Raw genomic sequence first — 23581 nt, 5'->3', positions numbered from 1 at the left:
TAGACTCCCAGCATGCATCGGAACGGTCTATTAATACAAGGATGTGATAATCTAACCCATGATTCCCAGCAGAGAGGGATTACACATAGAGTAAAACACTACAGCACAGCGGTTGTGCCTCTGAATGTGAAGGGAATCTAATGAACACCGTCACCCAACCAGCACCACACCGATGGGTGATGGACACCCTACATGCAAGAAGATCCATAAACCAAACATTATAAATGAAGCCTAAGCATGGCAAACATGTTAACTATCATTCCAAAAATGTCTTCCAAAATGATAGACAGTTCACTTCCAAGTAAGGATCACTATCAAAGGAATTTAGTACTTCTAATAAAGGTTCTTTATTGGCATTGACTGTTCCATGAAAAATCTTTAACCATCCATGGAACCTCTCCATTGGACAAAATGTTCTTTATAGTGGAAAAAAAGGTTCATTAGATTATAAAAATATTCTTCACACTGCTTCTTTAAAGAGCTGTTAAGTAAATGGTTCTTTGGGGAACCAAAAATGTTTTTTCTATGGCATCACTTCAGAAACCCTCTTTTGGTGCCTTTATTTTTTAAGAGTGTAGGATGAAAATAGTAAAGAAAAATAGTACTTTTAAGCAATTTTATGTTTGAAATTTAGGTTTTTACTTGCAGGCAATTAAAAAAATAATAATTTGGGAAAAATTAACATTTAAGTTGGAATGCAGTAAAATTAAGTAAGACTAATGTAAATAATAGGATTGAACGAACTCAAATAATATAAATTAAGTTGATAAAAAGTAATAAATTAAGTTGAGAAAACTTTTTATTTACGTGTTACCAATCAAAGTAATTTTTTTAAGTTGATCCAATTTTTCACTTTTACATGCCACTTTTAGATGAACATCCCATAGAAATTTGTGGAGATTTCTATGAACCATGGGAATTTCAGTAAAATTAATTACAAAAAAATGACTGTATATTGAAAGTGATAAACACTAATTTGTGTATTATTCTCATTTGGTCTGAAATAAAATGTGACATCTACTTAAATATACTGTGTGTATATTATAGGTACCTTGAGTAAATCAATTTTGAATTGCCCAAACAACATTTTAAAATATTTTTTAAGATCATTTCTACAGTTATCGCAAAAAAAAAAAGTAATAAATGCATAAACAAATCCATAAATTAATGGAAAATAACATCATAAAACCATCTAGTTTTTCTTTTCTTTTTTTTTTTCTTTTAAAGTAATAGTTTCAGTTCTCGATTCCCAAACTTGATTCTTTGTTGTTCACAATCTCAGAGTGTCAGCCAACAGTGGCTCTTTTCATATAAGATATGAATTATATCACATCAACATAATCTTTGGCCTCCAAAAAGAGTGTAAAGATGTCATTTTAATTTATGGTCTACAAATGCTGAATTTATTAAGGTTTATGCTGCTTTATCAGGAACAAAGTGCTTTATTCAAACCTAATCAGTGGTCATAAAAAAACTATCAGATGTGCTGAATCGAATCAATGCAAAAACTACAAAACCTGGATCTAACAGCCGTGATTTTTCCAGTGCAGATGTAACAGATCTGTTCAGCTGGCTGGAAATTAGAAAATTACAAATTAACGCAGCAAACAGCTTATTGGAAACGAGTCAGCTTTCAAACAGAACCGATGTTTTTGGAGTGTATCAATAACCACACAACACTCATCATTTATGTAAGTAATGATAGATTAGACTAAACAACCCAAAACACCTGGAGCACAGAACACACAATAATCACACACAGACTTTCCTTAAACTCTCACAATGATCTAGCCCTAATCTCAGCCTCAGACAGCACAACCACAGACTGTCTACTGACTATCTGATACAGTTACAGATAATACAGCCTCAAAATAGTGCATTAAAACAAAATGAACTGTGATTGGTCTATCAGACAGTCTCCTCTGGTCTAAACGGCAATGCAGGTATTACTATGTGGACAAGACCTCACGAAGTATGGAAAAAAGGTCTCACAATGTTGGACAAATCTAGGCCTAACACACACACATACATGATGGCACAAATGTAACATTAGCACGAGCTTCAAAGAGCCAGGTACGGATTAGCTGATCCCTGAAGAGGATCAATAACTGTCACATCTGCTGCTTCAGCTAAAGCCTAGAAAAGCCAGACAGTGTCCACCTTTCAGCATTTATATCAATACACACTCCCCATCCACAGACAGACCTGGGCTGTGTGTGAGCTACATCTATTCAACACAAAGCAACAAATCACAAGCTTGATTTTTGCAGAATGTTGATAATTGTGAGAGAAATCAGATAAAGATGTGTGTGTGTGCATGTTGGCCAAAGAGACTGGAATAGTGTTTGTAAAGATGATGTGTTTAAATGTGTTCCATGTTAAAACATCCTCTTCTCCCGTCTTAATGTCCAGTGACAGTGTAAATAGGAAAAAAAGAAAGTGTGTTTTGTCTTATTTCCTATATATATATATATATATATATATATATATATATATATATATATATATATATATATATATATATATATATATATATATATGATGTTATCTGTACCACATTAACTCTTAAATGCATGACTGTTTCGCCAATCATTCTTACATATTTGGGTCTTTATCGACCCGGATCTATATCTAACACGGAAGGATCTCTACCTGTCGTGATAATATAAAACTCCTCTGATATTAGAGTAACCATTACAGAAGAATAAAATAAATCATATTTTGTTACCTTTTGGAGCTTGAAAGGGCTCAGTTTGAGCAGATGTTTTATGCCGTAATCACTGTCCTCGTCAGAGCTCATTTCCCAGTAAATTCAGCAAAGAATGGGCTAGTTTTATGTTTGAGGTCACGAATATGAGCCCATTCGCGATCTCAAACATATTCTCAGAACTATATAATTTTCAACATCTTCAAAATCAATATTTCGATCTCTAACAGCTTCACCAGATCCATCCAGTAACAGTTACAGTCATATTTGATTGCGTTCAGTACTCGCTCTCAGTAAATCGCTGAGCCATTTATGTTTCTCTTATTATTTCGTTTTCTGTCTAAATGAGTCGTCACCAGCATTATTCAGACATTGCCACCTTGTGGAATAAAGGTGAATTGCACTTATTCTGTCTCAAACATATTCTCAGAAAAAATAACTACGCTATACAACCTCGGGTCGTTTGCGACCAAGCGGCAATGAAGCCAATACGGAAGTCTTAAACTGCGATTCATTGACTGGCCGCTAGGGACAGGCTTCAAAAGAGAGCAGAATCTCATAGAGTCCCATGTTAAATTGGCCAAGTTTATAGCAGAAAAAACATGTTTACAAGTTGGTTCAAATTGTGGTTTTGGTCTATACTGCTATTTTTGCCCTTCATGACAACTCTGAGGGGGGTGAATTTTTTTATAACTCATCCGTTTAAATTATATTAAGCCTTAAAGTTCTGCATAATTAAGGGCGTGGTCACTTGAGTGACAGGTAGATGCCGCTGCTGTCTGTGTGCCGTCATGTTACCTCAGATGCCGCTGAATTTGGCATCTCAGCCGTTTTTGTGCTTTTTTTCTCGATTATTTTATACAATTATAAAATATGGCTTGCTGCATAATATTCGAGACTGATGTGTGTCTGTGTAGATGTGCATGCATGCGGAAGAGACACAGAACACACGTTGTTGGATCGTGGCATTGGCTGAAAGTTTTGTTTGTGAGATTTACTACAATGACAATACCAGGAGGATATACAACTCTGACAGCACTGCTGTCAGAGTTGCTGCACTCTTTTGAAAAAAATATACTTTGGACACAGGCTCATTTGTTTGTTAGATACGATCGTATACAGTTTTACAACGTAAACGCTGCTCAGATTGCATCCTTTCTTGAAGAACGATGACAGAGAGCAGATCATTCAGAAGAAATGTGAAATGTTTTTTTGCAATGGACACTCATATTTTACCCAAGTGCCACAGATTGGATTCATCTCGCGATCTCTATTTCATTATAAAGGTATGAAGTCCCATTTGATTTTCCATGTTGTTATTTGCACACCCAATACTACTGGTGTTGGAGGATCTATATCTTAAAGAAACACCGTAGATTGACAGTAAACTTTTAGAACGTTCTGATGATAAAACTTATCTTCATTAATATTTTAGATCGTATCTAAGATAGATAGATAGCTCCTTTGCTTGCTAACATGGTCACGTCGAGCTAGGCGGGCGTGGTTTCAGCAACCAGTCATATCGGCTCAAACCACCTCCCCGCCTCTTTGCCCATTTTCAGTTATCCGGGAGTGACATTCGGTGACGCGCAGCTAAGATGGCCGCGGCCTCATTTACGCTTCAAAACTGCTGTTCAGAACTCTATGGGTGACGTCACGGACGCTACGTCCATATTTTTTTACAGTCTATGTCTGCGACCCTATACAATTTTTACAAAAAATGAATACAAAAATAGGCATTCTTTTATAATTTTATGATTTTTTTCTTGTTATATTCTTTATAATGAATTGATTGAGGAATACCAAGAAGGTTGATGTCTAACTTTAAAAAATGAATGAGGAGGAGGGTAGTGAATGAAGTCCCGGGTCACTAAAGACCCGAGGTATGCATTTAAGGGTTAATTATTTAAGTTGATTGGACAAAATAAAAAATGTTGTGATAACAATATATAATATTAATATATTTATTGAATATTTTAATACACATATATACACATTATTTTAATTTTAAAAAATCTTACATAAATAAATATTATATTAGCAGTCACTGCAGGACGCCAACCTTTTCAGATGCCATGATTGTTAACAATGACTCATTGGCCATCTGTGAGCAAGTCACACTAAGGCCCTGTTTCCACCTGGTATTAAGATGCGTTTTGGTCAATCGGATCACAAGTGTATGACTCTAAATACAGGTGTAAACAGGGTCTAAAACGTTTTGAGCTTGTCCACGTTCGACCACTTCCAGAGGTAGTCGAAAACGCATTCAACTGGATTACTTTCGTATTGCAGACGCTCATGTGGTCAAATGTGTTCGAACAGCCACAAAAGACCGCTTATTCTCCACATACTGACCTAATGCGTAAACATTACGGGAAGCAAGCCAGACGGGATTTAAACTTTTCGGCTCAAGACCCAAGTTTGGTCTGAAGACGAAAAACATACAAAGCACAATGTTCTCTCACCATTCCTGATTTCTAACACACTCACAGCGTTTGGTGTGGTCTTGAGGCTGTCCGTATGTAAGCTGATGCTCTCCGTATGTTTTTCCGTCGTCTCCAGTCACGTTCATATGTAAATTGCTCAAGCTTATTTTGTCCACTACTTTGATTGTTGCGATCCTATCAGACTTATGATAGCAACCTGATTCGTAACAAAGCACTGTTCGCCAGAGGAGGACTGGCCCCCCGACTAAGCCTGGTTTCTCCCAAGGTTTTTTTTTTCTCCATTTTAACACATATTTGCCACTTGTTTGCCACCTGATGTCACCTGATGGAGTTTGGGTTCCTTGCCGCTGTCGCCTTTGGCTTGCTTAGTTGGGGACACTTGACATTTGACTTGACATTTGATATTCAACAGTATTCTTGACATTTAGTCAACAGTGCTTTGATCTGCCTGCATTGACACTATTCTTTAAGAGCTGCTGTGCAGCCAAAATTATGTACCAGTTATCAATGTAAAGCTGCTTTGACACAATCTGCATTGTAAAAAGCTTATAGATTTACCCACCCATTGACCTTCCCCTTGAAGAAATCAGGACAGATGTGGTTGAAAGTGGACAAAAGAGACAGATTAAAGCACTAGGTATAAACAGAAATGTGTCTCAAGTCAAGTCACCTTCATTCATATAGCGCTTTTTACAATGCAGATTGTTTCAAAGCAGCACTTACAGTGATAGCAGGAAAATAATGTAACAAAGTTTGTTTAGTAAGGTCAATATTGATTCATTTCCATTGTAAAAATCATTAGTTATTAGTTTAGTTCATTTATCTATACAGCAGCTCTGGAGAAAACAGTGATGTCATCATCCAGCTGAGTTCAGTTCTCATACAATGGTGTCAAAGCAGGCAAATCAGTAATATTGTTGAATTTTCAGTGTTAAGTCGATCAAAACGCATCTTAATAGGGCCAAAGAGTGATCATTTTGAACCAGAACCATACAGTGTGCACCAGGCACACATACTGTGTGCAGTCAGGTCAATATCAGAGGTGGAAAGAGCAAGTATGTGATATCACTACTCTCTCATTTCACTTCACCTTGTCCTTTTCCCTCCTTTTCTCATCTACAAACACAACACCCTGCTACCCAGCCAGCATAAACAAAATAGGTCATGCCTGACGTCAGACAAAATCAACAACAGTCAGAAATCACTTTGCTTATGTAACAATGCTAATTACTATGATTCCCAACAGCTGGACTGACTCATTTACACAAGAGAGAGAGAAGCACAGGACGTCTTCGCCTGTCACTGTAAGAAGGGCAATCACCAGATTAAAGTATGTCACTTACAAGACCCAACAAACGCAACTGAACATGACCAACGGCAACAAACACCAACAGCGGCAGAACACAGAGAACCGACAAAACCAATACTGAAAATTCCTTCATAACACAATAACACAGTATATTGTACCCTATTTCTTACAGACTCTTCTTAGAGTGTAAGTGGTTTGCAGGTCTTATCTGGCCAATGAGTTGGTTTTCACTGGCCCAGCTGGTCTAGTCTGATGGATTTAAAGGTGTTTATGTTTAATTGTTAAAAATTAATCTCTCTTTAGTGAAATATTATTTCTACTTCCATTATCCAAATTCTATTAAACTGCTGACAACTTAATTGCCACTTAGACCCATCTAAGATGTGGAAATTGAAGAGCATGTTGGCAGCACCATTCAGATTTTTAACGGTATGCCTCCATCCTATCAAGGTGTATTCTTACTTATAGTGGATGGAAAACCTATTTACAGATAAATTTGAAGTTCAAACACAAGGCTGAAAGAACAGGGATTGGTTTTCTAATACACTGTAAATCAGCTCTCTATTTCTATACAAAGCAACAAAGAGATGGACTTGTGTCGTGGTGAGATGTAATGTACTGTAATGACTTTAAGGAGAACCATTGATAAAACTGATGTGTCAGCATTGCTCTCTTTCTTACTGTCTTTCTCTCCCATCCCATCCATCTCCCTCCTTTCTTTCCTCCCGTGTGGATTTGTGATTCAATTTTGTTGAGTGATGCCATGTGGTTGGGTCACAGAGGAGAACACCTCCTTTCACAGCCAAAGAGACAGATTCCTAGACTGGGTAAACCCAGCCTGATCTGCCGACGATTTGATTTCGCCCGGCAACTCAGTCTGGAAACCCGTACATTCATTTCTACTGCTTCTGTTACACTTTTGCGGGAACCAATCACAGACTGGCTTATCCACCTTGCTCGCTATTGGCGGGTACAACACGATGACGATAGAGAAGCGACGGCAAGCACGACCGTCAATCCAATTCCTTTTAACTTCTCGACGATGCTGAATGACTTCTTTAGTTTAGCAAACGAATCACTCGAGAGGGTGTAAATACCACTCACTTTCATATTTTTTTTGCACAACCTGCAAAAATCGCTCGATGCCATTGCTGCTTCTGCAAACCGCTGATCAATGCTAACTAAACCTGTCTGGAGTTTTTGCATCGCTCTGCTAAGTACGTCACCCGGATCTGATTGGTTGAAGGGCTATCCAATTGCGTGAATAATGCTCGTTGATCACACCTCTTGTGCAGTAAAATATACATAGCAGACTCCCCAGACCAATGTTCAATTTTAAATTGAGCTTGGTCTGGTGATAGCCAGAAAAACAGATTCCCTCTATATGCTGGACTAATTTAAGAGAAGCTCGGTTCACACTGACCAGCTACATCTGCCATAAAACTCTGAGAGCAACCTAATCAGCTACAACTGCTACTGTCAACTAATATCCATATTTCAACATCCACATGACATATGTAGTCCCATTTATATAGATAGATAGATAGATAGATAGATAGATAGATAGATAGATAGATAGATAGATAGATAGATAGATAGATAGATAGATAGATAGATAGATAGATAGATAGATAGATTCAGTCAGTCTCAGTGGGGAAAGCTGTTCCTGATATGCCCAATGAACAAAACCACTAGTCAACTCTGGTGACACGCTGCACTACCTCCACTGGAAACCACTTCATTCTGACATCATACTGGAAACATGCATATTATATAAATCAGCAGACAGAGATGGAAAGAGTTTAGAGCCAGTGGGCCATTACCCTCCAGCAGGGTCATTTCACTTAACATGGGATTTAAAAAGACAGAGCTGTGCTAACACAGAGGCCACATTAAGTATTTGGTTTATCACATTAAAAGTATGAACATTATTTTAAACAGTTTATCTATTTTTTAACTTATTTGTAAGAAAGGTTTTGCTTGAAAAACAATGTGTGCTATCTAAATGAATGGCATTTGGTTTGATACTCTGTTTTATAATGCAAAGACATTTATGCATTTTTAAGTGTGACTTAAGTGTCCAACACACTCTGTGGCCTGTGTACACACGTACACACACACCTACACACACTCGCACACACACACACACGCACACACACAAACTCAACTGAGCATGAACTATATACATCAAAACAAAGCTGGATTATCTGTATTATTTATGAACAACTTTGGCTCAGAGGAACAGAAATAGAGAAAGAGAGAAATAAAAATAGCAAACGAGAAAACAAGAGAGAATTTCCACGCCAGCTTTGTCTCTAATTAAACACAGTCTGCTGCATGAGATGACAGTTTATACTTCTTTTTGTGCTGTTATCTTAATGTTAGCCGTTTCTCCAGAGAATCAGAGAAATAAATGGATCGCCCAGAGCTTTTAGCACATCTAAAAATACATCAATCTCATCAAACTCAGAGAACAAAATATATCTCACTCCCCTCTCTCGAGGGTCTGTCTCTAAAAGACGATGCAAAAAACTGACGGCATTTGAACATTTGTGATGAAATTCCCTGCGCAGTGCAGAAATTACAAATGAAGATGATGACAGCATCTGTCCTGCTTTAGTACTGTACCTGTACTGATGTCATGTGTGCAGAATGTTGCTGCTCTTATTGGTTCTTCAGAGACTTTTTGGCAGAATGCATCATTTATTGCAGCATCTTTACGAAAAATGACTGTGGTAAATATAGTTTTATATTTATGCCAAATAGTATTCTAGTACTGTGAAGCCTCAATAAATTACAGGTCTCCTGCAAAGGTCAAAGGTGAATTTCACAAAAAAGACAGTCAAGAAAAGTTTTGTCAAAAAAAAAGGACGAAATAATATTTTCCATAAAGAAAATGAACAGGGACATAAAACCACAGTATGTGCTTCATCAATCTCATGTCTCCTGCACATTTCAGTGGTTTCAATGGTAAAGATCTGGACTGCCAACACAAAGATTGAAGGTTCATTCCAGAGGTCGTTTGGACTTCATTTTGACAGACAGGGTCATAAAAATTCTGTCATAATCTATTACCTGTCATATCAATTTTCATATTTTAATGATAATAAGACTTTTAATAGCTTTTGTGCATGAACGGGCAAAAATGACAACACAATATATTACAAAATACAATATGTAAAAATACGTGAAAAAAATAAATTGGAGTGTCTATTTAAACTAAGTGCAAATAGCGTCCCTTGTTGGCAAACTCTATTTACAGTACACTAGCTCCACCCACCAATATCTGGTTGGGTCACTCAAGTCCCTGTAAAGTCAATTCTGAGAATTGTTTCTAAACACATTATAAATGTTACAAATGTATTGCTGAAACACATTACAAAGACTGTGAACTATGTAGTACTGAATTGTAAAGTTAGAGCGTTAAACAGTTTTTCACCAATTCTGTGTTCAGGATTTTTTGGGCGGAGCTAAAATGGGGGTTTGATGACGCACTGGAGCCCCCGAGCATGACCCCGCCCCAAAAACTATAACTGTCGATGACGCACCGAGCATAGCGCTGCCTCTAACGCTACAGCGGCTCGCCCGCTCAATCTCGAGTGTCATTACTGTTAGTCATACAGCCTACATTTTGCTAGCTAGTAATGCCTTCGTCACGCAAATGCATATTAACTGGTTGCGATAATATACAAAACAGCTCAGGCTCCTTATTTAAATTTCCTAAAAACGATAATATGAAGAAAGGGTGGATTACTTTTGTCTCTGCAGTGATCATTTTACACTGGATAGTTTTACAAACTTTCATCAGAGACAAATGGGATTCACTGATAATCCGCTGTTACTGGTGAATGGGGCTGAACAGACTATCTCCCGCCTCGGCCTTCATCCTCCCGTCCCACCGACAACTGATGATATGGGGCCAGACAGAGTCTCTCCCATCCTGGCCTTTATCCTCCTATCTCGCAGCGCCGACATCTGTCGACTCAACAACAGTCGGCAGTACGTGCTTATGTTATAATTCGTAGGTAGTCCACAGTAACTAAATTTTGCAACCTTCTAACGTGATTCTTTTGTTTCTATGCATTAGTATGTTGGACTCATTAGACAAGTCAGTTAAGACGGCAGCTCTCGCGAGTGGGTGTGGTTTCAGCGCCGACAGCGGACACGCCCCCAGCATTTGAGAGCAGAGAATACTGCTTAATCTGCTTAGTGTAAATAGCATATCTCTATTTTTAAAAGACTAAAAAAACTACCCAATTTCACCATCAGAAGGGTTTGTGTGTACTGTACACGCTCCACTGGATTTTAGTAGGGTAACCATAGAAGCACATTTAATTTTTTTTGCAGTAATTAGTTTTTGGCAACCATGATGTGGGGGCTTCACAGGGTAGTCGAAGAAAAACTGCATAAACAGAATAGAGCGGAACGCATGCAAGCTACAGCGAAAATGGAGGCCTATATAGACGAGAGATTGTGCGAAGAGGTTAGAAATTACCCTCATTTATCAACTCTAGCATGAAAGAATACAGAGATATTTACATGGGATGTTACTCGTGGCGAGAGATTGCTCTAAACTGCGCATGCGTTGAACGCCTGTGTATGCGAATGAGTCAAATGCAGTATACTTTCCAAGGCTATGCGTTCGACTGTGCGTGTACACGTAGAAAAATAAAGTATACTTTCTGCTTCAGTGTGATTTCTCAAAATGACGGACGGCCTTTAGATTTTTCCGTCACTGCTAAAAAAGAAACCAGTCAATGATGGAAAAATATTCAGTTAACGTGACCTTTGTTTCATTCCCAAGTAACTCTGACCCAAGAACTAGAGTCATGAAAATCCCTCTCCATCTCCACCGTAGCCGTCAACGCGGCACTTAACCCTCGTTTGCCTCAGGGAGGACAAAGCCTGCAATTAGCGCACTGTTTGTTCAAAGACACTTCATCTTCTGAAGCACAACGGAAATTCTCATTAGAGTCATAATAAATTAATATTTGAGCCAAAGGAGAAGGAAACTACACAACTATGGCATTACGAAATTATGAACTGCAAAACATTTTGTTTTCTGGGTTAAGTAACCAATTTGTCAGCTGGATTTAACAGATACACACAATCTCTCTATTTCTCACTGGTTCCTTCTGCAGACTGATAATGAAAACCAGCCCACACAATGTTGTGTAACAAGACTTGAGACAAAGTCTGGTCCACTTTGCAGCTTTTTCTGTTCAAGAACTGCCCACTTACATTGGAAGAGTTGAGCAACCACCTAGAGTTTCTTTTGTTTGTATGTGTATATAAGTAAATCAATACACTGCTAGTATTTGTTGCACTGCATGTAAATGTATTCTGATTTAAATAAATGAATAAATTGTACTATTTGTTTATCACATTTAAATGCATTCTGATTTTAATCCAAAAATCAATAAATCTAAAGAAAATGACACCACAATGACAGATGGAAAAACCATTCAAAATATGGCATGGCAGTCTATATGTTGACTTTCATTTTATGGCCAACAACAGCTAAAACATTCTCCAAAATATCTTATTTTTTGTTCCAAACAAGAGTCATACAGGTTTGGAACGATATGAAAGTGAGTAAACGATGACAGAATTTTCATTTTTCTGTGAGAAAGTTTTGTGAAGTGTCATTTTCCAGCTTCCACCTGCAGGTGATTTTTATGAGGTCGCTGTACAAGCTGAATGTTTCTCATAAGCGCCATTAGCGATCATTATTACGTCAGATGTTCCCATAATGAATGGGGTGAAATCTCTCTCCTTTTCCCACACCTCCCTACAGCTGCTGCGAGTCCAGCCAAACCAAACACGTTCTCCCCACTGCAAGCTCGCTGTTGTGAATATCCAAAGTGGAGTTCGGCCCAGCTTTAACAGGAAGCTCCATTGAGTTTCACATTTGACACTACACTGCTCTTCCAAATCCCCCAGAATGCTCTCGCTGTACTTCCTTCTGATTGTAGAGCACGCAATGACTCTTTTAATTTGTCCGTTAAATCTGGAGAAGCTTTGCGCTTAGTCTCCAGAGGTTAAAGTTAGGCTGCTGTTAGGAGTGTCAGGCCAGAGACTAAGGCATGCTAAAATTAAAACAAGACTTGACAATTTCTAAGAATCCACAAGCTCTGGTACACTTGCTGTTCTGTCAGAAAGTCATTACAGGAACCCCATGTGTTGGTTGTGCTGTGTTATTCTAAGTCATAACTCAAAAATTTACAGCAATCAGGAGTTATAGATTGAATTTAGGTTCTCAGCCAAATGTCATCCACATCACAGTTTCATAACGTAACTGCTGTAACATTAGCCGTCTAGCTAACTTCCTCCATAAACAATATGAAATGAGCCATATGCCAGCCTGTTTCATCTCAAATACATAAACACAAACATACACATACATAAAATGTGTATTTGTTTTTGATTTCTTTCTCTTTGAGGTGTAAACAGGCTTCGAAGAGGAGGTAATGGACCGCTAATTGAAAAATGGATAGGCGAATCTGCGAGGCTCAATATGGCAGCTGTAGGAATGGAAGTACTCCCTTTTAATTAAAAAAGCAAAGTGTAGGTGTAGTCACAGCATCTACCAGCAGGGGCTAACAAAGCCAGGCTAACCAGCCAAACACCTTGTCTGAACAGATCAATGTGTGTATACTTGCAGTGTAAAGTTTTAGTACTTTGCAATGAATTTACAATGAATCATCGAGGCTAACTGAAAATGTGGTTAAGATTATAAAGATTAAACTGCTTTCCAGAGAACACTGTGTGACTCTTGCTCAGAGTCAGGGCCAATTAAGCTTCATTGGGATGAAACGAACCGTCAAAATATTCAAGTGCTACACAGCACAGGTGTCTAAAGTTATATATATATGTATAAAAAAACACATTAAAGTCAACTAAATTAAGTTAAGTATGTTATATTAAGAAACAAGACTACACCGATCAGGCATAACATTATGACCACCATCCTAATATTGTGTTGGTCCCCCTTTTGCTGCCAAAACAACCCTGACCTGTGAGCATGGACTCCACTAGACCCCTGAAGGTGTGCTGTGGTATCTGGCACCAAGATGTTAGTAGCAGATCCTTAAGTCCTGTAAGTTGCGAGGTGGGGCCTCTATGGATCGGACTTGTTTGTTCAGCACATCCCGCAGATGCTCGATTGGATTGAGATCTGGGGAATTTGGAGGTCAAGTCAACACCTCAAACTCGTTGTTGTTCTCCTCAAACCATTCCTGAACCATTTTTGCTTTGTAGCAGGGTGCATTATCCTGCTGAAAGAGGCCAAAGCCACCAGGGAATACCATTTACCTGAAAGGGTGTACATGGTCTGCAACAATGCTTAGGTAGGTGGTACGTGTCAAGTAACATCCATATGGATGGCAGGACCTAAGGTTTCCCAGCAGAACATTGGCCAAAGCATCACATTGCCTCCACCGGCTTGCCTTCTTCCCATAGTGCATCCTGGTGCCATGTGTTCCCCAGGTAAGCGACACACACACACACACACACACACACCTTTTCAAAGAAAATATGATTTATCAGACCAGGTCACCTTCTTCCATTTCTCTGTGGTCCAGTTCTGATGTTCACGAGTCCACCGTTGGCGCTTTCAGCGGTGGACAGGGGTCAGCATGGGCACCCTGACTGGTCTGCGGCTATGCAGCCCCATACACAACAAACTGTGATGCACTGTGTATTCTGACACCTTTCTATCAGAACCAGCATTAACTTCTTGAGCAATTTGAGCTACAGTAGCTCGTCTGTTGGATTGGACCACTTTTGATATATACTGACCACTGCAGACTGTAGGAACACCCCACAAGAGCTTCAGTTTTGGAGATGCTCTGACCCAGTCTTCTAGCCATCACAATTTGGCCAAAGTCACTCAAATCACAGCAAGTCAAGTGACAGCATATCTAAACACTTGGACACAAATACAACCGGAAATAAATCGTGCTTGCAGAGGTTTTGCTTGACCCTTTTCATCATTACTGCTATCTGGGTCTGATTCGGGCTCAATTTGATAATATGGACGCCATTATTTACATTTCCACTGAAGCACATGTATCAACTAATGGTAAGGAGCGTGGTGTTTCCGGACGCTTCAGCAATCAAAATACACTGGGCCAGCTAACCAATCTGAGCACATTGCGTATTTCGGAGGGAGTGGTATCATAGAAGCAAGAAGTCAATCCAGCCGTTAAAATGACAATGGAAACAGCGGTGTAGAATAAAGGTAAAATATATTAAAAATACAGCGTTTTTTTTTTTTTTTTTAAACAAAGCATTAAGACATGTTAAACTGTGCCCCATAAACACAATCAAGCCAAGAAAAAAAACAGTGAACCACCCCTTTAAGTATGATTAGGTGACTTAAGTGACATTGAACATGGCATGATTGTTGGTGCCAAACCAGCTGGTCTGAGTTTATCAGTATGTGCCATGTCATTCAGTCTATGTCTTGTATTTATACAGGTAGTAGAATGTGACCCTTCCTCTCTCTCTCTATCTCTCTCTCTCCTCAAAGGATGTCACACAATAGCAAATCCATCAAAAATGTCTTCGTCTAAATGTCACCTTGGTCTCTCTCTCCTCTGGGAGGGCTGCGAGTCCTTCACTCACAGGAAGGCTGAGAACTACATTACACTGCATGTATTACAATCTGAGTCAGTTTGTCATATTTAGTGGCTAGATAATTCAATAAGCCTCACTCTGGACTGCAGATTTACATCACGGTACTGTCCTGGTGTTATCTGATTTCAGAAGTATCATATTCAGCTGTGGATTGCATCCTGGGAGAGAGGCCAAGGTCTTGTATAGACACATAGTTTTATGTTTTACCAATTACCAAGAAACTCAGGGTCCGCCAAAAAAAGGACAATTACACTCAAGACAAATCCATGATAAGAGATCAGCTCTGCTGAAAAGACAAGTGGACAATGCTAATTCAAACTGGTCCAGCCTTGTTAAAGATGGCCAAAGCTGGTTAAGCTATAGTTAAAAAATGTAGTTTATCCTAAAAGATTTTTTACCCACCCTTCTTCCACCTCATCATTCCAAACATGTGACCTTCTTCAATTAAAAACATCTGTTTTTGCTCATATGAAAAGGGAATCACTCTTTTTAGTTGGATCTTTTCAATGAATCAGGTCTGAATGATTCATTCATAAATCAAACTCCTCTCGAACTCATTAGCTATGTTTCCATCCACCTATTTTTATGCGTATAAAAAAAACTTAAGAGCTCAACTGAGTCGGACAAATTTTTACACGATACAAAAACATGCATATAAACTACGATGGAAACACTTTTACCAAATAAATTCCTTGATGCGCATCAAAAACAACATGACTTTGCGATGGACCTCAGCCCAGGTGAGAAAAAGTAACGCAAAAGTAACGTAACGCATTAATTTCCATAAAAAGTAACTAAGTAATTAGTTACTTTTTTGGGAGTAATGCAATATTGTAATGCATTACTTTTAAAAGTAACTTTCCCCAACACTGCACATGGACCCTTTTTACTTTTATGGTGTTTTGCAACCTTTTTGAAGATTTAGTCTACATTAATTGTAAGTGCATGGAAAAGAGCGACCAAATGTATGTCATGCAGGTTATGAACAACATGAGAGTAAGTATATGATGACCATTTTCAATTTTTGGATGAACTATCCAGCACACCAGCATCCAAAACACAACATATGCTTGCTAGCCATAAGAATCATTTCAGCAAAGCATCAGGAAGGGAACAAAACATCAAGGGACAATTTAATAAAATACTAAAACTTCTAAAGTCCAACCATCTGTTTTTTCTGTTTTAAGAGACAGAAAGCACAGAAGAAGCGGCAGATTGGAATGAGAGTCTCAATATCAGTTTTCTCTTCCTCCTTCATTGCTGCAGTGTGCCGAGCAGTTTCTCAGCTCTGCATGACATCAAACACTATGTGGTGAGTTTCAGGCTCCAGAGGGCAGATTACGGCTTAATGCCTTCAACATCTACTGCATCAGCACTATAAACACTTCACTCTATGTCTGTGAGTATGTGTGTGAGTCTAGGAATACCCCATTCTCGATTCATCTTACTATGGATTTGGAGGATAAGTGCACAAATTTATTGTAAAAGCATGCTGTGTGACCCCTAAAATCAATGCATGCAAATCAATACACACTTACAACAAATCAATACAAAATACAACGCATTCTGTATGCACACACATACATACACACACTCACACAGCATGAATAAAAAGAGGAATTCTGTACCATGCCCTATAGCAAATGTACTCATGCAACTTAAATATTGAAATATTCATCCACAAAGAACTTCTGCAGTCTATGATGTTACTATTGGCCATTTTGCTTTCGAGCAACCATCATTTGCCTCCAGCAGATGCACTAGCGGCCATCATCCAGTGGGCCCGAAACGGCTTAGGGACCTCATTAGTGCTTTCATGCTCGCCTGTGTCCATGACTTAAACATGACTAATGACAGCTGCTTTACGACCACTGCTGACTCTAGAGTCACAGCTAGGGGGCGCTACACGTCATCATCACGGTGAATGTGGTTTGAGAGGCTACAGGTGACATCCTGTGTGAGTAAATAAATAAATTATATTGGTTTTTATACAATATTAAAACTTATAAATAGTAACAATAATAATAAAAGAACTGAATGAACTGAAGGGAACTCGGTCAGTTGGCAAATAAATAAATAAACTTTCATACAATATAAAAAATACATAAATTCTTAAATTATATATTAGAATATTATAATAATATATATTTTAATTATATGTTAAAATAATAATAATAATAAAGAACTGAGTGAAACTGAACTGAGTTCCGAAGGGGAACTTCTAAAAATATAAAAAAAATGATAAATTCTAAATTTATATATATATATATATTAAAATTATATAATAATACTAATAAAGATCTGAGTGAAACTGAACTGAGTTCAGAAGGGGAACTCAGTCAGATGGCAGATAAATAAATAAATAAATATTCATACAGCATAAAAATGATCAATTCTAAATTACAAATTAAAATATTATTTAATAATAATAATAATAATAATAATAATAAAGACCAGCAACAGAGAAAATATACATTATATAGATTATATTTATACATAAAATGTACATATAAATATATTTTCATGATTAGCATAATTAATTTATTATATATGATACATTTTGATAAATTATCAACTTTTCCCACATTTTATGCAGGCTGGGCTTAAACCTTGGTAGGCCACATGAGCACCATGGCTCAATATGTCAGCAACTGCACTGACTACAATGCCACGCCTCCAACCAATACATTTTTTTTTTCGTCATCACATATTATAATCGCCAAAATGTCCAGTTTTTGAAAAACCTAGACGCTAATCTGATAAGGGGTGTTTGCAAGTACAATTCCAGTAATGTGATCTATGATTGGAGCATATTAGGCAATGATATGCTCCCTAACTGTTTTCAACTGCATCAAAACAATTTGAAAGATTTTACAAGATGACAGCCTTTATGTTGGGTGTAACTCCATCTACTAAACAAGGAGGGTGAGAGCAAGAAAAAGGAAAATAAGAAGTACGCTGTGACAAAGGTGAGTTGAACTTGGCTTGGTTTCCTAAAACGATTCCTGATATGAGCCTAACAAGAACTGACAGGAGCCATCTTGACCTGATATGTCACTGAATCACTCTTGAAATGAGGTCAGGTAGAGATTATAGTTGTGTATTGTCAAAGTCAAGCTCTGGTGTGGGTCGCTCGGCTTGTTTGGGCCATTAGCAGGGTGTGCCACAGTTCGCCGAGGTGGGATCCCCTCTCCGGATCACCAGGGGAATATCATTACTCACTTCTGAGAATGCATGGAGACTGATAGAAGACAGCTGCTTTTATATGAGCTTTGTGGTGTTCTACTAGATAAAACACAGTAAATATAAACACACACACTCACAAACATGACCAAGGGCCAAACGTTGCTCTCACAGGGTTGGTGTCAATTTCATCTCAAATGAGTCAGAGCGAAAGATGATATGCAATCCAGCTGAATGTTCAAATCCAGCCTTAGAAATTCAAATGAAGCTTTTAAGACTTTACCTATCAAAAATTAAAGTCACAGCCTGAACGAAATTCATCCATCTAAGGTTAATGCCGATCACCGACTGGCAGCGGGAGAGGAAAGAATGGAAAAAGAGCGAGAACGAGCGGATCCATTAATGTCACAGAAACTGCTAAAGAAGATCCGAGTTTGTGTCCAGATTTCCTGTTCAGACAGCTGACAACAGTCATGCAACTTTAATATTCACAAAAACCAAAATCAGATTCCTGCAGTTTTACGCATGGGAGGACAAGTATGTCAGCTCTTTGAGTGGAGAGCCAGAGAAACATCAGTGCTTAATAAAAAGCTGCAGTATAATAGCAGAACATCTCCTGGGGGAAACTCTTGACTCTTAAACAATTACTTTCAATTAAATCTCATTGGTTGAGATGTTAGGGATAGGGGCTTGATCACCATCACTTAGACGTGTAAGAGCGTGCTGTCTAAACACAGCCCTCACTGGTGATGTTACCATGATTAAAGCGATGGTAACGATGCATCACTCTGATTGAATGCGTCTGGACATGCTGTGCGTGTTTATGAGGATAATATCTCCATCACATTAATGTACAGTCGCTAACGTCGGATTTTCACCTCTATTAATCTTCTAAATGGAGAACACTTTCTGATCATTAGGGAATACCGGCCGGGATCAGCTTGTGCGTCATGTGCAAGAGGATGATGGGTAAAAATACATTCAGGCTGCAATGCTGAGCACAGTATCTAAGGTGGTAGAAAAATTCAATGAAACAAAGAGAAATCAAGGTCTTCTCTGTGTGTGTGAAAGCACTTTTACCACACAGCACACCCAGTGAGGTTTCAGCTTTTCAACTTACTTTGTGTCTCAAAAATCAAAAGTGAAAACTGTACCCTCATGGAGCAACTTTGGATGAGATGATACTCCACCCTGACACACACACACACACACCAGAAGCGACTGCAGAAAGCTCATAATCACCAGTAAATCTCTGTAACCATGCCACACACTCAAACCGACTGACAGCAGAAGAAACAGTCTGGGAAATTGTTATGGAATCCTGGGTCATGGAAAATTAAAAAGTCCAAAGACCTGTGGGAATGTCAAACTCACATGTATATATATATATATATATATATATATATATATATATATATATATATATATATATAAAACCATGTTAATAATTGTATACTTTGCCACCATTTTAAAATCTGTATTATTGCACTTTGAATTCATTGTGTTGTGTATGAATGAAACTTGAAATATTGATGACAATACATTTGAATCGCACTCTAGCTACTTGCATTAAAGTTTGCCTTTGTGCCCAGTGTCTTCATTCACAACTGTCATTCACGCTGAAATCTAGAATAACAGTAGGACTGGTTCACCTACCGGATATTTCTGTTTGCGGGACTCCGTTCAGATTGAACCCCTTGCTGTTGTAGAACTGCCTGATGTCCGAGCATGTCTTGGGTTTACTGTCCCCGAACACCAGCCCGGTGAGAGCGCACAGAAGCACCAGCACGACAAAACCCATCCTGGACAGAAGAAAGAAGCGTGATGTGCGAATCAAATCCTATGGCGAAGAGCAGCGGATAAACGCATCCACAGCGAAATCAATCTCCCGTTTCCAAAAGCGCACCGGTTCGCTCCCACGCGCTGTGTCTTATTCAGTGGCAACAGCTTGAATTAAAAAGGAGAGCGCGGTCCTGTGTGAGAGATGACGGAGCGGAGAGGGAGGAATGACATGAGCTCACGGGAGCACACAGTTCGGAGACGCGTCTGTGCGCTCGGGTTCGGTCGAGTGCGAGGCGAGGCGGAGCGGGGCGGGAGGGCGCGCGAGCGAGCGAAGGCACCAACTGCAGGGCATCGGGTTCGTCTGCCGCTGCCGCCGCGATCCTCTACAGGATGTTGCATCAAATCAACCCGTTGGCCAATGAAGACGGGATTCCATTTCCCCACAGGCTCTCCTGTAGGACAGGATAAGGATCTCTAAGGAGATTCCTTACGTAATTTAGTGAAATTCTGGTTTTGAGCTGACTTGACATGTCATTATGCTGGATTTTTGTGTCGTCCAAAGGGATATACAATGAGAACTTTATAGGATTCAGTTTGGAATCAAACTTTGGAACCAACCCTAAAGGGAATTTTCTTATAGGATTCCAACATAACATTAAAATGAAATGTAGCCTACACTGAATATATGTCCTACTATTTTTAAAACATGCAAAAAACAAAGTGTGCATCCTGTCCTCGCTTACACCTGGAAGCAGAATGACACTAAATACAGGAAAACGGGGTCTAATGAGGTTTTAAAATTCATCTACTTCAACGACGAAAACACGTGACCTCAATGCAGCTGTAGTGTAAATGTTAATCTGTTCTGATGCGCCCCAAATAAGCACGAGGACAAATCGGGTCTTTTCCAGTTATGTGCGGTTTAAAAATAGAAAATCGAGGAAAATAATGGAAAAGCACATATTTAAAGGATTAGTTCACTTTAAAATGAAAATTAGCCCAAGCTTTACTCACCCCCAAGTCATCCTAGCTGTAGGCCTATATGGCTTTCTTCTTTCTGAGGAACACAGTCGGATATATTAATAAATATCCTGATGCATCCAAGCTTTATAATGGCAGTGAGCCATACCAACGAGTATGAGTTGAAGAAAGTGTCTCCATCCACATCCATCCATCATAAACATACTCCACACGGCTCCGGGGGGTTAATAAAGGCCTTCTGTAGTAACAGTGTCGGCGCTGTGGTGTGGCATTCGAGGGCCGTGCCCCCCCCTAGCGGTCATTGATGCCCCTCCTACCACAGGCCATTCTTTTAATATTAAATATACAAACTGTAACTTAAATGAAATGAAATGAAATCAGTGGGTAAAACATAAATTTTGGTTGTTCATGACATGTTACTAGGCTTGGTCATCATAGGTCAATGCTTATTGGTCGCTGAGTAAACTTGTTACATTTGATTTCCAGCACTCTGCACGCATAATCCATTTCAGTTTGTCCGTCTTTATCATAGGCATTCAGCAGCAACACTCGTCGCCTGCAACTCTTCTGAGGGTAAGTCATTAATTTCACTTATTAAAGCCAGCCCTGGCTTTGATGATAAGGCCTACTAAGCAGTAGAATTGTTGATGAATGTTTGCTGGGTCTATGTGTTTTATACTTGGCTGCCTGTAAGATATGCTTATGTCATTTCTGCCTGGTGCGTGGCTTGTCCAATTGGCTACTTGCTGCCCGAATGCGTGCCTCAGTTATGTCAGCGGTCCTGTCCCGTCCATGTTGTCCAGGGGTGTTTTTGATGAAGGTGGAGGCTGGTGTTGTCTAATGTTTATAACCAGTGGTAGGCCTACTTAATGGTTTTCTGGAAGTGCATAAACTGTTGAGAGGAGGATGAACTATTTCTGACATGTCAGAGATGGGTAAACTGCATTTATTTGCATATAGCCTCCATGACAGTCCTACGCTGTGTGTGACTGAGCTGGATCTCAAGTAGAGAGAGGGCATAACTTTACCCCACCCCTTTCTGCCTTTTAATGTGACTCCACTCCAAACGCTGTCTTCATTTTGTTTATAAAACGCAACGTTTTTAATATCAAAAGCATTTCTAAATTCAGTTCATATTTCCAACAAACGAAATTTCAAGCCAAAATAACCAAATGGTTAAAAACAATATTGCCAAAGTTTTGCGCAAATCTGTCATGATATAGAAATTAACAACAACAAGAATAAACGAAACTCGCAAATAATAATTAAAGGTGCCCTAGAATTAAAAATTGAATTTACCTTGGCATAGTTAAATAACAAGAGTTCAGTACATGGAAATGACATACAGTGAGTCTCAAACTCCATTGTTTCCTCCTTCTTATATAAATCTCATTTGTTTAAAAGACCTCCGAAGAACAGGCGAATCTCAACATAACACCGACTGTTACGTAACAGTCGGGCTCATTAATATTTACGCCTCCAATATTTGCATATGCCAGCTCATGTTCAAGGCATTACACAAGGGCAGCCAGTATTAACGTCTGGATCTGTGCTCAGCTGAATCATCAGACTAGGTAAGCAAGCAAGAACAATAGCGAAAAATGGCAGATGAAGCGATAATAACTGACATGATCCATGATAACATGATATTTTTAGTGATATCTGTAAATTGTCTTTCTAAATGTTTCGTTAGCATGTTGCTAATGTACTGTTAAATGTGGTTAAAGTTACCATCGTTTCTTACTGTATTCACGGAGACAAGAGAGCAGTGCCATTTTGGTGCCCTAAGCATAATTCCTTTATGATGCCCCCCACCCCGACCCTGAGAAAAAAAAAAAGTTTGTTTTTGCCAGTTTAACTTTTTATTACCAAACATAACTCAATACCAATAACACACAAATCTGCTTCTATTGTTCTCATTTGTAAGTCGCTTTAGATAAAAGCATCTGCTAAATGAATAAATAAATGTAAATCTAAATCTAATCTAATATAAAGCATAATAGAATGAGGTGCAATAATGCACACAAATCAACAGTAATGTTTGCTTTATATCATTCATAATGACATTTTATATTTTTCTAGACTAGACTAGAGCAATTATTAAATATCTTTCTTGTTCCCCCTTTTTTGTTACATATACATGGCTAACATGTGCCTAATATTTCTATAGGCTAATGAAATAATACCGGCATTTAAAATAAAAATTTCATTAGGCTATTTTTGGTGCCCCCTCAGCACTTGGTGCCCTACACACAGTGCGTGATGCGCGTGGTGGGAGCGGCGGCGCTGCAAGAGAGCCATCGCTATTTTCATTTTTAAACACTTGCAGTCTGTATAATTCATAAACACAACTTCATTCTTTATAAATCTCTCCAACAGTGTAGCATTAGCCATTAGCCGCGGATCACAGCCTCAAACTCATTCAGAATCAAATGTAAACAGCCAAATAAATGCAATACTCACATAATCCGATGTATGCATGCAGTATGCATGACGAACACTTTGTAAAGATCCATTTTGAGGGTTATATTA

The 23581-nt window shown here is 38.7% G+C and overlaps 1 protein-coding gene across 1 annotated transcript in view; it reads right to left on the bottom strand.

Moving 5' to 3' along the window:
• The window catches only part of gpc1b (glypican 1b), a 104345-nt gene extending 83855 nt beyond the window's left edge, over positions 1 to 20490 (bottom strand). Inside the window, exon 1 of the mRNA XM_048164676.1 lies at positions 19943 to 20490. Coding sequence (XP_048020633.1) covers positions 19943 to 20087 — 145 coding nt within the window. The 5' untranslated portion in view covers positions 20088 to 20490. The remainder of the gene's footprint in view (positions 1 to 19942) is intronic.
• Between the last annotated feature and the right edge of the window lie 3091 nt (positions 20491 to 23581).

This window comes from Megalobrama amblycephala, linkage group LG17, assembly GCF_018812025.1.
Source record: "Megalobrama amblycephala isolate DHTTF-2021 linkage group LG17, ASM1881202v1, whole genome shotgun sequence".
NCBI classification, from domain to species: domain Eukaryota; kingdom Metazoa; phylum Chordata; class Actinopteri; order Cypriniformes; family Xenocyprididae; genus Megalobrama; species Megalobrama amblycephala.
This window is presented reverse-complemented; position numbering and strand designations above follow the sequence as displayed.